Source organism: Prunus persica, chromosome G7 (assembly GCF_000346465.2).
Source record: "Prunus persica cultivar Lovell chromosome G7, Prunus_persica_NCBIv2, whole genome shotgun sequence".
NCBI classification, from domain to species: Eukaryota; Viridiplantae; Streptophyta; class Magnoliopsida; order Rosales; family Rosaceae; genus Prunus; species Prunus persica.
Window position 1 is genome coordinate 14,029,870 of NC_034015.1, and position 15,106 is coordinate 14,044,975.

Here is a 15,106-nt window from a genome sequence, read left to right on the forward strand (position 1 = left end):
GGCTATACTATTTTTGAATATAAAAAGAGGATCCCCCATTCATGAACCGCCACGTGTCAACCCATTTCTTTTTTAAAAAAATTCAAAACATGGAGTATAGCCGCCCGGCTGTACCCCTTTTTTTGTTTTTTGTTTTAAAAAAAAAAGGGAGAACCACTATCGATTAATGCCACGTGTCAACAAATCAGTATAGCCGCTCGGCTATACTATTATTTTTATTCAGAAATCGCAGTATAGCCGCCGGCTATACTATTTAATAAAAAAATTAATAATAAAAATGGACCCTCCTAGTTGCATTAGTTTGTACCTTATAGATCTTAATTTGCAAAGTAGATATTAATCTTCTACTATATGATACTTTAATATAATTTTTATAACATATGTTACTCTTATATTATATGTGAGAATTATTCGTATAATACGTGAATTTTTTGTGTCTTATTGAACATTTTATAAAAAATACATGTATAAAACATTATAAATAAGTATATAGATGTACAATACGACTATTGTATGTTTTCTTTTTAAGTGAAAGGGTGAGACGTGTATAGAATACGAATGTATTGTTTAAAAATACGTACCTACATACATACATACATATATATATATATGTGCATACACATGTAAAATAGTATAGCCGCTCGTCTATACTATTTATTAATAAAGATAATTTTTTTTTTAAAACAAAACAAGTAACGTTGCCCGGCTATACTATTTTTAAAAATAAAATACGAAAAAAATCGAGTATAGCCGCACGGCTGTACTCTCAAGGCCCCATGTTTTTGATTAATTAAATATATTTATATTGTATACATTCTATTGGGCCACTTGCATAGTCAATACATTCTATTGTATTTGCAAGGGTAAGTTTTATAAAGACCTCCAAGGAACTCTTATGTTCCAATGTGGGAGCTCAAACATGTTTGCGATGCCTTGTTAAACCATTGGGCATCTAACTAATCACTGTTAGTATTATTCATGAACAAATTAGCTAGCAAATATACTTCACCAAAAGTCACCTTTAATTTCTAAAAACAATTCTTTATTTTTAACACAAGAAAAAAAAATTCTTTCTTTCATTGAAACGTTCTTTTTAAAAGAGTTTTGTATCACTAAAATTAACCCTAAACTTATATATTGTTCATGAAAGATGCATAAACAAATGAATTAGCTTTCAAAAAATATGTCTGGAATTGTGATCATCATGTTGATTTCTTTTATAATAGCAACGCTAACGCAAGGAGAGGACCTTTTCATGGCTTCTTTTCTCCCACCACTCGTTCCTCTCCAATATCAGATGGTTTCTTTTCATGGCTACGTCGACAAGTTGAGGAGGAAATGAAACTTATTTATTATTGTTTTTATTGATTCTCCCTCATTATATAAAATAATAATATAATTAATAATTAATCACATATACTTCATAAATTAATAAATAAAAACTTTTTTATTAAATTAACTGATTAGGTATGTTAAATATGAATTTATTGTTAAATTTTAAAAGGATTAATTTGAATATATTAATATTTAAATAAATAAACATCTTTTCCATTAGAAATTAAATTTAAAAAAGGAAGAAGAAGCTCGTCACTCCATGAACAAAGTTGTAAACTTCTGCATATTCTCTGCTTCCATTGTCTTACAGACGGAGTGTCGGAAAACCAGAGCATGGCTTCTTCAACTTCAGACGACGACTTCATCACCGTCGTATGCAGTAACCCCAACCGAATTCAAGCAAACACCACCAGCACCGATGTAGAGATTCTAATTTCAGTCACGAATATCCCAAGCTGGGATTTGCCATCAATTCTCTGTCACCAAACAGTCAAAGTTCAAGCCCATCGGAACAGGTGCGTGCTGGCTTATCATTTTCTCACTCTTTTTCCGTTTGTTTCCCGGGAAAATACAATGAGGGAGAATCAATTTCCATCTTTGCTTGCAGACTAATTCAACACTCATCGTATTTCAATGGCCTCCTAAGCGGGAGCTTCAGGTAATCAATTTCGATCACTTTCTTCTTGTGAAACTGAATTCAACGAAGCCCGGAACTTGAAGTTGTGCTTTTTTCAATTTAGATTATGATTCTTCGAAGAAATGAACAAGTGTTATTTTTCTTGAATTTGGATATTATACCATCCCCTACATTTTTTTTCTAATCAATTTTGTTTAATTGCTTCTGGCTAAATTGTTGGGAACTTTTTGTAGTGAATCAGGCCTGGATTGTATAGCAATTGAGTGGAACCTGGAAGCATTTCTACACATTCTCAATTGTATATATGACTGCCCATTGGATGTAACATCTAATAATTTCCTCCCTCTTTATGAGGTAAATGAATTAACTTTACTATATGGTAATTCTGATCTAGTGTTCTTTTCTATTCTTCATTTACTTATTTGTTTAACTATTGGTTTGATCTTAAATAATTCAAACCTTTAGTCATTTAAAAAGAAAAATTGCATTTCTTTAACTTCTAGTTATAGAACGCATCTGCCTTTAAATCACATAAAATGTTTTACAAAGTTAATATTCCTTTGACAATACTGTGTTAGGTTTTCAGGGTGCACTTTATTTTGGAGTGGAGATGCTTCTCATGAGATGCAAAACTTGGTTTTCTGAGGTAGTATCGGCGGAGGTGCCACCACAAGTACAATTGGATGATTTGATTTCTATTTGGAGCTTTGGTTTAGAGCATGGTGAGAATGATTAGAACAGCAATGTCTATGAAAGACTCATATTTAAAATTAGTGGTGTATAGTCTAATAGATTAAATTGGAATGGATTGCAGCCCGTGATTTTCTTCCAGAATTATGTGGGAGCTATCTTGCGAGAAATTTTGTATGTCCTCAACTTGTATTTATATTCTCTGCAGCCTTCTTGTGCCCAATTTTTCGTAGTAGTGACTTGTGCACAATCAGATTAATTGTTGAAAATAGAATTATGCTTCAATATTAACTCACACATAGAGGCTAGTGGCGGGTTGTAGATTCCTATTGACTTGATATGGAGTAGAAAATTATGTTTTATTGTGAGGCACCATTTTAGTTTATATTCCATATGATATCATTTTAGATTGTTTTGGTTGGGTTTTCTCTTGACTGCCAACGTTTGTGTTTAGTCATAATATTGCACTTGCAAGGTCTAAAAGAAAAAAGAGGGTTCTGTTAGAGATGGCTAGGAAATGAGAAGGATATAAGAGCTTAAGTGAGCCCAAGAGGGGGATGGGTAGAGGCAAAGAGAATTGACATGATTACTGAGGATGTAATGGAGGATATGATTTTAGCATAATGAAACACATCAAAGAGCACCATGACGTTGACCTAATAGTCTCCTGACCACGTGGCACATGCGCACATGCACACACGGATTTGTGGCTACTAATCTTGGTTAAACTGAAAACAGATGCCTCCATATATTTCTTTACGATCAGGTTGTTGTTAATGGTTGAATAGGAGATTGTTATCAATTAAGTTGCATCAGATCCTAGGGACTCGTATACAGGCTTATGAATTCTGTGCTTTGTGCAATATTTGTTTTCACTGTGCTCAACCTATTAACTACGTGAAGCTGACCGATTATTGTTTGGTTTTCCAGATGTGGGCCATATCTATGAATTGTTTTGTAGATATTCCATACGACTTATTACTATCTTGCGTGAAGCACATGAATTTGACAGTAGACAGGTTACTTATCCTTGGACTGACCTAGTTAAATTTTCTGTAAGATATCTTGGCACACTGATATCTTAGACTCTTAGTGGTCTTTTGCAGTGAGATGCATCTTTCCAATGCACTTCTAGTTTGGATCGATGCTAACACAGAATGCATGGAAGGCTTGAGCAGAAATGAAGATGTCTGCACTGGCATTTTGAAACAGGTACAGATTGAAAATGTTCCAGTGTATACGTTGAGGACCAATAGAATATATATCCTGGGAAGGTGACTTGTTTACCTAGTATCTCATACTGCCATTATTATATTATAGTCCATGATCTTAAACCGTGAACATAACTCCGTACTAGTTTTACGAAAACACAGTCATGTGAGGTATAACAAATTTGACAGCTGATTTTGTAGCCTGCATGTAATGTGTTTATTCACATGTTGAGTTGGGACATGCAATATTATAAAAGTTCATTAATTGTGCTACCAAATTGATCCCTCATATTTTTGTAATTAAATATGTTGGGGATTTGTTCGGTAATGTGTGTGTCCATTATTTAGTTAATCATAAAAGTTACCTCGTCTGTATTTGCACCTTGAACTTGTTTCTGTTTATTGTCTGTAAATTTGCTTTCTGGAGTTTATATGTTAGGTAAAAACCTAAGTAAATGATGATTTAGGTCGTTTCCAGTAGCATTAATTTTTTAATTTTATCTATTTATAAACCGAAAATCTGAAATAGTAATCTGGGTGATTCTATGTATGCCTTACCAGGAATTATTTATTTGTCTAATATTTCTATTAATTGTTCTGTTATTGCTGTTAAACAGATCCGTTTAAGCCTTTTGCCGTTGTGGTTTGCTGCAGGTATGCTTAATTTTCTGATGTTAGACATTGGGCATTAATACATACTCATTGCCTTTGTCCTATCCATTAATTACATAAACTGATTGGGTTATTTTTTCAGAGAAAAGAAGTTCTTGTCATTTTTCTAAGTTTGCTGATGAGAGCATTGATTCAATTTTCAGACTACTGAGAATTCCATCCACTGGCTCAGTAGATGCCTTAGGAGCTAGTCACTTGCATGATTTACGCATTCGGCTGACAAAATTTTCTAAGGTAGTCCTGTCACTATCTCTACAAGGACCTCAAAAGGCAATTTGGCAAAAGTTTTGAACTTTTGTTTTGATTTTTTTAAGGAGGGTTCATGTGGCTGAAGATACATCATACAATGGAAAATAAATAAATAGCATTTTCGTGTTTTCGCAAAACCTACGTTCTGGAAGGGGGAATAACAAATAGGACTTGGTTTCTTTTGGCAAACAGTATTGGCAAATAGTTTCCCAATGTAGCATGCTTATCTCAGGGTCCTACTGCCCAGTGTTCATGATTGTATAACTCAAGTCTTTTCTCTTTGTGCAGAGAGTAAACCTTTCAAGTTGCTCACAGATAACGTCAGTGGTGCTACTTTTGTCTTTGCTTCCTTCTGCAAACAGTATCGACTACATACTAAGGGGTATTGGGCAGTCACCATTCAACCTTGAACGTCTCGACAGAGATCAATGTTCGGAAGTACTGAATTTGTTGCCGACTTTGTCTTTTGAAGCAGTACAAGAGGTGGATATTTCCAAGTGTCCAAGGTTGCATCTTCAATCTGCCATTGAGTGCTTCCGCAAATCATTTCCATCTTTAAGAATACTGAAGGCAGCTTTTCTTTTGAAATTCAAGATAAGCACTTTGCGCAAACTGGTGCGGAAATGCCCTATGGTCTGTGAAGTTGACTTAACCACCGACACTAGTCCAATTATATCATCACAAGTGTCCGTTGTATCCTCAAGTCCAGCTATAACACCACAAATATCAAATTTGTCCTTAAATGTTCGGGATATGACTTCTTTTTACAACTCTGGACTATCGATAGCAAAACTCACATTGGAGGGCCGAAATGATCTCTATGGTGAGATATTTTTCAATAACTTTTCCAGACTTGCATTGAATAGAGTCATTAGTGCTTCATACCTCAAAAAGATAGTTTGGCATACACTCTGATGGGATTGGCAGTGTCACTGTCATTTGTTAAACTTTTGGACAAAGTTATGGGAAAATGTTCCATTCTATTGCATATAAGGCAAGAGTTCATTGTAAAAGTCCATAAAAGGGAATTTTTGGCATATCTAAAGCATGCTATTGATGACAGCATTCACTGATATATGACTGCTGCAATAGTAAATAGTATCTAAGTATTGGATTTCTTATTTTGAATATTTTTCGTTGACATTTAACTAGCCAAGGAAAGGTTCAATATTGTGAATGCATAGTTGCACACACATGCAGCACATAATTGGGAGATACTTATTTTTCCTTTTTATGTTGTCGCCTGATTTTGCATCATTGGTTGGCCCACTAACTCTTCCTTATTATGCTTATTACAGATTCAGATCTCCAGTATATCTCCAGATTCTGTGTCTCCTTGCAATACGTAAACCTCAAGGGGTGTACTTCATTAACTGATGTTGGCATAGCAAGTCTTTTACGCAGATGTATTAAGCTACATTCTGTTTTAGTTTGTGATACCTCTTTCGGGATAAATTCAGTTTTAGCTCTTTGCTCTAGCTCCTCCAATCATATTGCTGTCGAACAAATTGAAAATGAGCTTTTGGATTCCCTGGCACTTAATCTTCAAATACTTCATATGGGCAGCTGCAAGTGTGAGTGCCATTTCCCTTGTTTTCTTGTTTTCGAATTTTATGATTCGAAGACTTATTTTCATGAACATTCTCATTCTCCCCTACTTCGAAAATGATGCTAAAGGGCATGAATAAAGTAATAAACACATGTTTCCGTTTTGTGTTTCTTTTGACAGGCAGAAATGCTAGGGTTTTGTATAGGGCACCATTCATCTATATAGTTCACAGCAAAATATATGAATAGCTTCTCTACCTACTACTTTTACTTCCATATACAACAAACAAAACCTGAGAGACAAAGAGCTTTGAAATGTTGGAAGTACTTGGCATTTGCTTGACAAAAAATTAACTTAACTCACTTGCTATTCGTTACTTTAGGTTAGTAATATGCCCCTTTGCCTTTCTCTTTCTGATATCTGTTGTAATATGAAATATAATTTCTCACCATCGACCAGTTACACAATTTCTGTTCTCTGTGCTGAAAAGATTGCATTTAATGGTGATTTGACAAAAGTTAGACCTAAGAAGTTGATAAATGGTTGTGTAACAACTCCAGTCAGTTGAAATAATGGCTTCTAAGTGGCATGAATTTCATTTTCTAATGGACCTAGGAATTTAAATGCCTAAAATTTCACCGGAACACTTGTATGATCACATTTTTTTTCCTCAGGTGTTGACGAAACATCTCTTCTAAAGCTTATGTCTCAAATGCAAAAGCTGAAGAGTCTTTGTTTAAGTGATACTCGCCTTTCTGATGGTGCTTTATATAGTTTCAGAGGTTCTTCTTTGGAGATGCTTGATATTTCTAATACTATGGTGAGTCATCAAATTTATCGGAACCTAGTCCTCCACCCCTACATATTTCATCAAATTTATTAGTTTCATGGCTATGTTCCTTTAATGGGTAAATTAAACCTACAACTATAATCTGTATGCCCCTAAGGGTTCTTATGCATCTATCAAGTCAATTGGCCTTGCACATAATCCTTGTGAGTAATAAGATAGACAACACACTCCTTCTTGCATCTCTTGTTGATAAACTTTATATCATTGGAGAATCAACAGAAGGATTTTCATATAGTAATACTTTTAAATCCAATGAATTTCTTTATGGGTATAAGACATCGAGTTTGGATGACACAGCTGACTAAACAAAAACAGGCAATCATCTATGTCCCTATTGTCGTTGCAACTCTGGTAATTATTGGCTTGTAAATTTCAGGTTTCAAATGCTGCTGTAGCTTATCTTGTCGGTGGAAATCCAGGTTTAAAGTGTCTGAAAGCAAGGGGCTGTAGGAATTTATCTCAACAGGAAAGTGATCCTCAAAAGAGAGAATTTTCTTTCTCCTATTCTTGCAGAGAACTGCATAATGAAATAGGAAGAGCTTGCATGTTGGAAGAAATTGCACTTGGATGGGGATTTTCTTACTCCTCTTTGGAAGCTCTGAAACCTGCAATCACATCACTGAGGAAAATAACTGTGGGCTTAGGTGGATTGTTAGGTGAAGATGGACTGAGAAAACTACCAACTATTTGTCCTATGCTAGAGTTGATTATTCTTTATTTTCAGGTATTCGTGATAGTGGATTTGGAGATAATCGTAGGTGATAACTGTGACTTCCCCTGTGGTTTATTCTGTTATACATCCATGAGCTGTGACATCATTAGCTGTGACATCAGGAATATAGAATGCTCATATGATCTTGATTTTGGGATAATTATTTTTGAAGTTTGAATTTTGCAAGAGATACACTTACCCTATAGATCTTGATGAACTTTGTACTTTAGCGGGCTCTTCGTTATGACCTATTGGGATATCTTCTAGTGAGACTAGTTATATTCAGACCCTATTTGTGGATTTACTTCAGAGTCTTATCAGATAAGATCTTATATGATCCGATCAGTATGTGTTAACTGTTGTCTCGTTGGGTATATGCATGTTGGTCATTCTAGAATTCACTGAATTAGAATTCTGTCTCTTCTTCTTTTAATTTCAAAAATATATGTTTCTCTTGCATCAAAATATACACAAGAATATAAAATACTGTCATTTGTAAAATGATTTCAGTTCTTTTACAGGTAATATCTGATAGAACCATTATGAACATTATGGCAAACCTGAAGAAGTTGGTAGTTTTGGCTTTCTGTCACTGTCTTGGTGATATATCTATTTTAAGCTTTAAATTTCCTATGCCTAACCTGAGGAAATTAAAGCTTCAGCGGGTGACCCCTTGGATGACCAACAATGATTTGTTTATTCTTACTCAAAGCTGTGCAAATCTTGTTGAGCTTTCGCTGCTAGGGTGTACGCTTCTGGATTCAGGTTAGGAGTTATTTATTTCAAAGGGTATCATTTGAGCCTAGCATGTAGACATTTCCTTAGTCATATCTAAGTCATGATCCAATTTCTCAATAACAAGGAGCCCTTGTTCTTGGTTTCTTTCTAGCATGTTACGGGGATTTCCTTTCCTTGTCTTATCTGTGTGTTGGTGTACCTCTAGATCAATTGATAATAGTAGCTACTTTTATTTTTTCGAGGAACCGGAAGATAATTGATATGCCATTGACCTTGCTGTTCTGTCTTGTTTGCAGAGTCTCAACAAATAATTTCTCAAGGATGGCCAGGCTTGGTGTCTATCCATCTTGAGGTTTGCCATTTTCAATTTTCTAAGGGCTGGTTATGAGAGTTTTGTTGGTTCTTCCGTACGTTTTATGATAATAAGTGGAAGCATGACTAGCATGGTTTTGCTATATAAAGATGTATTCTTCATCTTCTTTCTCTGGCTGTATGAAGAAATTGTAAAGATCTACATATTAATATTATTCTTGTTCTTGTATGTGTCAACGATTGGTTTCATTTGACGCATAAATATCAGTGTGGTATGTATGTTTACAAATGTGATCGGTTTTGATGTTTAGGAGTGTGGACGAGTAACAACAATGGGGGTTTCTTCTCTTCTCGACTGTAAAGCTCTTGAAGATCTCTTGCTGCGTCATAATGTGAGATTTTAATGACTCTCCTTTTAATGACAATAGTTAATACCTTAATGTTATGCCGCCACTACTTATATTGCAGTTGGAACATCATATACCTTCCACTACTTATATGTTGATCCATATTATACAGGGTCCTGGGTTGCAGAGAAGCTTTATTTTTGATGCCGCTTCGAAGGTAATAGTAATACCACTGTTCTTGTTTTCAGGTGTATTCAACTTCATGAATCAAGTTTAACGGGTAATAAGTTAATAACGACTGTGCGCCTTACATGTTGAATGCAGTTGCCAATGCTTAGGAAAGTGTCGCTAGACTTTTGTGATGCAGCTGAAGGTGATTTTGACATTCCAAATGTAAGTTAAGAAAAATCTCCCTTGCACACATTATGACCGATTATGACCGATTTTTGCTAGGTGTTTGTTTCGAAACAACCGAAAGGGTTAAGATGGCCTAATCCATTTTGTTTGGTACAGTATGGAGATAGGCATTTCTTAAGTACTCTCAAGATCGCGAAATGCAAGCTTCAGAAGGGCCTCAAGGTTTCATTTGTCAAGGCTCCTAGGAGGCGGCAAGTCCACAAAGAAACACTTGTACTGGTATGGAACAGCAGCACTGTCACTAGAACAGTGGTGAAGGAAAGACTCTAGTGAACAAAATGTGGTGGTGATGATGAACATGATAGATTTCTTCTGTAAAATATACACGTAGATGCGTTATGACCCAATAATTCAATCAAATTATCAGCTTGAGCAGCACAAATAACCGAGCCAACTTCATTCCATTAATTAATAGTTCGATCAAGCAGCAAATCTAGTCAACCACCAACTTTCATAGTGCAAAATTTGCTAAAAATACACATAACCCGAAACCCAAAATAGTCCTACTTTTTAGAAATAGTCGAGTTCAACAAACTAACAAGTAGTGATACTTCTCTTTACAATATTGAAATATGTCTCAAGTGAATTTTACTCTCCTGTTAATCAACAAAATAATCGATAATTGAGTAGATTTAGATTGGGCTTTCAAATTTCAATCAGAATGTTGGGCCGTGAATGACATGTCGTCTACGGGTTGGGCTTCATGGATTGACCTTTTTGGATTGGGTTTTCTATTTTTGTTTTTTTCTTCTTTTGGTCGGAGAAGGATTTCTATTTGAAATAAAAGAAAATTAACGGAAATAAAGTTAGGCAAATTCTCTAGTCTAGGGCCTCTTTCCTTCTGCTCAGCCTGCCTCAGCTCCCGCCACAACGCCATCGTCTCCACAGCCTTCTCTTCTCTCCGTCAGGTACGTAACACAACTGTTGCGAAATAAAATTATGTGAGTTTGTGCTTGTGATTTCGAGATTTTTCTCTTTTAGGTTGTTTCAATTTCTAAAGTATATGAATTTTTCTGAATTTAAAATAATGGTTTAGGATTTAGGGTTTGGATTATTGATCTGTGGCCACGAGAGCACTTTCTGCGCAACCTTTTTTTTTTTTCCGCTTAGGTACTTTGGCAGTCTTCCTGGGTTTTATTTCTCTTGTGAGATTTTGGGTTTTGCCTTTACTTTTTTTTTTTTTTTTTTTTTCCTTTTTTTTTTCCTGCCATGAAAGCTAGTTATTTTTACACAACTGCTATTCAGAGTCGTGGCATCTTGTTTTCAACAATGGGAATTTTTCTTTTATTCCTGCATCTTTTGATATACTTACCCTTCCACTATGATTGATGGTTCATATATATATATATATATATATATATATATATATATTTCACATTACTCCACTTGGGCTGATTTATATATATGGTAATTGTTGGGTATTTGAGTTTGTGTGATTCTGTATATAATGAATAGATATGAAAGAAATACAGATTGTGGCATATACCGTCTTATATGTTGTGGAACTTGCAAATGATTGATTGTTCTTTTTGCATGATGTCATTGAGGAAAATGTATTTCTACTAACTGGTGGGAAAGATGTGCTGCTTAAATGTGGAAGGCGCCTTTGGAATTTATACACTATTAATTCATCATATTTTTCCACTGATGACAGGTAGAAAATGCCTAAGGTGAAGACCAACCGAGTCAAATACCCAGAAGGTTGGGAACTGATTGAGCCAACTATTCGCGAGCTACAAGCGAAGATGAGAGAAGGTATAAATCTTCCATGTTTTTATTACATTGTCCACTGAATTCGAAAAATTAATATGTTTAAGAACACAAAAGGATACTAAAACGTATATTCCCTTTATCTTTTGGACAGCTGAGAATGATACTCATGATGGTAAGAGGAAATGTGAGACCTTGTGGCCGATCTTCAAAATAGCACATCAAAAGAGCCGCTACATTTTTGACCTGTACCATCGGAGAAATGAGATATCCAAGGAGTTGTACGAGTTCTGTCTGGACCAAGGCTATGCTGACCGCAATCTAATTGCAAAATGGAAAAAGGTTCGTCTCAGAATCTCTAATATCTTCATCTGCTGCTTGTTTTTATATATTTTATTGTAGTTTATTTAAATTTGGTTTATTTGTGTATGAAGCTTACTGCATGATACATCAAACTTGGAAATAAGTTGCCTGGTTTTTGTTTGTTGGATTTTACTTTATATCATGAAAAACATTTAAATAAGGTTGAAAGAACATAAGCATGAATGTTTAAGATACGAAAATTGGAGTAAACATAGCCTTGTTGGAAAATTAGCAAATGCAAGGGAAATACTGATTGAGTTGATTATGACATTCTCATGCTACATGTATTGGAATCACATTCTTAATTGCAGGATGTAACTTGTATGTAAAACTATTGGATAACAGTGACTGTATATTGAATATATAAGGAAAATATTGCAAGCTCGGGTACCTTGTGTCTTTTTATTAAATCTATTATATTATAACTCAAATCTAATCACGTATGATGACATATGGTTTGTGTTTGAAATGCAGCCTGGTTATGAACGCCTCTGCTGTTTAAGATGCATGCAGCCTCGCGATCATAACTTTGCCACAACATGCGTGTGTCGTGTGCCCAAGCATCTGAGGGAGGAGAAGGTTATAGAGTGTGTGCATTGTGGCTGTAAGGGTTGTGCCAGTGGGGATTGATTAGCGTGTTCTTCTTCAAATGTAATATTAGATGGATCTTTGTAATATTAAGCTAATCTTAATTTTCTTGAATCTGAGCCCTTTGCAAATGATATTAGTAATTTAGTAGTATGTTTCTCTTGTTGTGAACCACGGTTGTGATATTCAACTAACTGCAACTTGAAAGCTGAAAGAAATCAGTACCTTGGAACTTCCAAGTGTGCTATGGATGAGTTTAAATGTTCCTTGCAAGGCTTTTGTTTTGTTTCCGAAAATTTGTCTTGATGAATGATTCTAATTGCATGATTCAAGTTCGCTATGGATGAGTTTAAATATTCCTTGCAATGCTTTTGTTTCTGAAAATTGGTCTTGATGAATGATTCTGATTGCATGTGGAGCATATTTTCTTTCATAAAGAATGACAGATACCTAAAATCTGCTTTAGGAAACTTCTCAACAGTATACATAAGAAAATCTCACTGGATGCTTATCGTCTGTAGCATTGAAATGCGGCTCTCACTAAAACGTTGGGCTTTTACAATTCGACTTTTCCTTGTTCCGCACAAAGAAAAAGAGGGAACAAAGAAGCCATGGCCGACCCTACAAAATGTAAACATGACTACCTAAACCCATAGTTTTAGTGCAAACTGACCAAGAATAGTTTGAGAGCATAAATCCGACAAGAGCTAGTTGATGAATCTGAATCCGAAGACTAAAACCGAACACTTTTCCGCTAAGATACCATTACCTGGTGTAACTAATAGTATAAACATATTGTCCACTTATATTACAATATATGAATTAATAACACCATCTAGCGGCATTCCAGTATATCATACAATAATTTCTCCCGTGACTTTTGTTGTTTTACAGGTCGGCATCACACTTCGGCTTGTGTGATTACTGTTTTTAATCATGATTGGAGTCGTCAACTTCCCAGGACCCAGTGTGTTTCTTCCTTTCATTTTATTTTTCTTCGTTTAATAATAATGAACTTCACTTCTACTACACTCTTTTAGACTTTATTATTACAAGCTTGGTCGAATAATGACAATCATTCTCAGTTTCATTTGGGTTGTATATATCTCTATCCTCTCGCACAGACCAATTTTAGCATCTATAACCTTTGCCTACAATTTGTACGTAAAGGGAAGAGCATGGTTTATTCAGTGATAAAATAAAAAAAGAAGACTAAACAAGTTTCACAACAAGAAAAATGGAAAAAGAACCTCTATATTTCTGAAAATAGAAAAAGGTTAGATTTGAAGGAACTTCTTGAGAGAGAGAGAGAGAGAGAGAGAGAGAGAGAGAGAGAGAGAGAGAGAGAGAGATTGGTTGCAATGAAAAAGCTTCATGCCACTTTAATGGTTTGTTGTAGTTTCTTCTTTTGTCTTTCTTTTCTTTTCTTTTATCAAATATGGCAAAAGAATATTCAACAATGCAGGAAATGAAATTTCAAAAGAAAGAGAGGATCGCAAAAAGCATCACATTGCTTGCCAATGAAAATGACCTAATAAAAGCAATCAGATAATACACACACCTTGGACCCTGCTGGATTGAAAAAGAGTAAAAATGAGCACCCTTTTTAATATGGCTTTGAATTCATATTTAAAAAAAAATGGTTTTGGTGATGTTGGGTTTGGTTTGGGTTAGTTTAGAATTTAAAAACTGTCCTCGCTCCCGCGGACATTAACTAGAAGTGAATACACTTGCTTGCGGAATGTAGTCCAAAATAGGGCAACAAAGAATCTTCTTAACCCAAATTTCCCAATATCATATCAAACAACACATAGCTATTACAAATTAATTACAAACTAATTAACATGATTAAGCCCATGATTAACAAGCATATATGGGCTTAGCCAAGTTGACTAGAGCGTATGTGCTCTCCACTTTGCACCCAAGTTCGAATCCACCTCTCGGTAGTGTAGATTAAATTTAAGTAGAATATCACTTGTATATAAAAAATTAAAAATTAAAAATTAAAAAAAGCATATGGTGCTTCTCTTCTTAGTGTTCGAAAGGGATCTTAAGTACAAATCACCCATTCTCTTTAATAAAAAAATTGTGGGAACAAAATTTCAAATACTAGTACCCCACACATGGATTCCAAAACTTATATTTTATTTTGAGCAAAAAACAAAGGAGAGAGGATCAAGAGAAAGAATATTAGAATCAAGTCACTTTCAAAATTGACAATAGCTTAGGTTAAAAAATTTTGAATTATTTTAAGCATAAAATGGGACTAGTGCAGATTTTATTTAACTAACATGTAGTTTAGTATTATTATTTTCCTTTTCATGCAAGGAGCATTTAAAATACCTTCACTCTTGTACATGATGACAACAAATATGACAGATCGATCAAGCTAGACATTGGGAATGTTCACCATGTGAGCTTCTACCTTTTATACGATCCCTCTCATTTAGGGTTCGTATAATCTGTCCCAATATTTTCTCATACCATCACCTAATTGTTGTTTAGAAAGAATATATAATAAATGTGATATGAGCAAGAGCAGGAGCAGCCAATAAGCTTTGGCAGAAACATGATTAGAAATGTTCTTTTACGAGTCGAGTTTGTCATACTGTAAATTTGAACCATTCGTCAAATTAATTTTTGTAAATTGTACTTATGAAATCAAATACAAACTCATAATCTAGCAATTTAAACACATGTCAATGAGATAGTGTGTTAATTAGAGA

At 34.8% G+C, this 15,106-nt stretch overlaps 2 protein-coding genes across 3 annotated transcripts; both read left to right on the forward strand.

Annotated features, from left to right (window-relative positions):
- On the forward strand, positions 1,569 to 10,101 carry LOC18770272 (BTB/POZ domain-containing protein FBL11). 2 transcript variants are annotated; one of them, XM_007203166.2, is made up of 19 exons: positions 1,569 to 1,850; positions 1,943 to 1,993; positions 2,206 to 2,326; positions 2,559 to 2,694; positions 2,787 to 2,836; positions 3,593 to 3,681; positions 3,769 to 3,874; positions 4,491 to 4,527; positions 4,628 to 4,779; positions 5,083 to 5,617; positions 6,093 to 6,368; positions 7,018 to 7,163; positions 7,570 to 7,917; positions 8,427 to 8,670; positions 8,940 to 8,995; positions 9,267 to 9,347; positions 9,475 to 9,519; positions 9,627 to 9,695; positions 9,816 to 10,101. In XM_007203166.2, exons 1-19 carry the CDS (start codon positions 1,669 to 1,671, stop codon positions 9,987 to 9,989), a joined length of 2,898 nt encoding a protein of 965 aa, XP_007203228.1. In that variant the 5' UTR covers positions 1,569 to 1,668; the 3' UTR covers positions 9,990 to 10,101. The 2 variants fall into 2 exon arrangements, with proteins under 2 accessions (XP_007203228.1, XP_020424240.1); XM_020568651.1 differs by lacking the exons at positions 1,569 to 1,850; positions 1,943 to 1,993 and having other exon boundaries at positions 2,241 to 2,326; positions 2,551 to 2,694.
- On the forward strand, positions 10,511 to 12,653 carry LOC18770261 (protein BUD31 homolog 1). Its single transcript, XM_007202668.2, has 4 exons — positions 10,511 to 10,627; positions 11,374 to 11,474; positions 11,584 to 11,771; positions 12,267 to 12,653. Exons 2-4 carry the CDS (start codon positions 11,381 to 11,383, stop codon positions 12,420 to 12,422), a joined length of 438 nt encoding a protein of 145 aa, XP_007202730.1. The 5' UTR covers positions 10,511 to 10,627; positions 11,374 to 11,380; the 3' UTR covers positions 12,423 to 12,653.

Excerpts from the sequence above, each read along its gene's own strand:
- LOC18770272 (XM_007203166.2), top strand. The coding sequence starts at position 1,669 with ATGGCTTCTTCAACTTCAGACGACGACTTCATCACCGTCGTATGCAGT. Across the intron at positions 2,695-2,786 it reads GAGCTTTGGTTTAGAGCATG|CCCGTGATTTTCTTCCAGAA; the intron begins GTGAGAATGATT and ends AATGGATTGCAG. Across the intron at positions 9,696-9,815 it reads GTGATTTTGACATTCCAAAT|TATGGAGATAGGCATTTCTT; the intron begins GTAAGTTAAGAA and ends TGTTTGGTACAG.
- LOC18770261 (XM_007202668.2), top strand. The coding sequence starts at position 11,381 with ATGCCTAAGGTGAAGACCAACCGAGTCAAATACCCAGAAGGTTGGGAA. Across the intron at positions 11,475-11,583 it reads ACAAGCGAAGATGAGAGAAG|CTGAGAATGATACTCATGAT; the intron begins GTATAAATCTTC and ends TCTTTTGGACAG. Across the intron at positions 11,772-12,266 it reads TAATTGCAAAATGGAAAAAG|CCTGGTTATGAACGCCTCTG; the intron begins GTTCGTCTCAGA and ends TTTGAAATGCAG.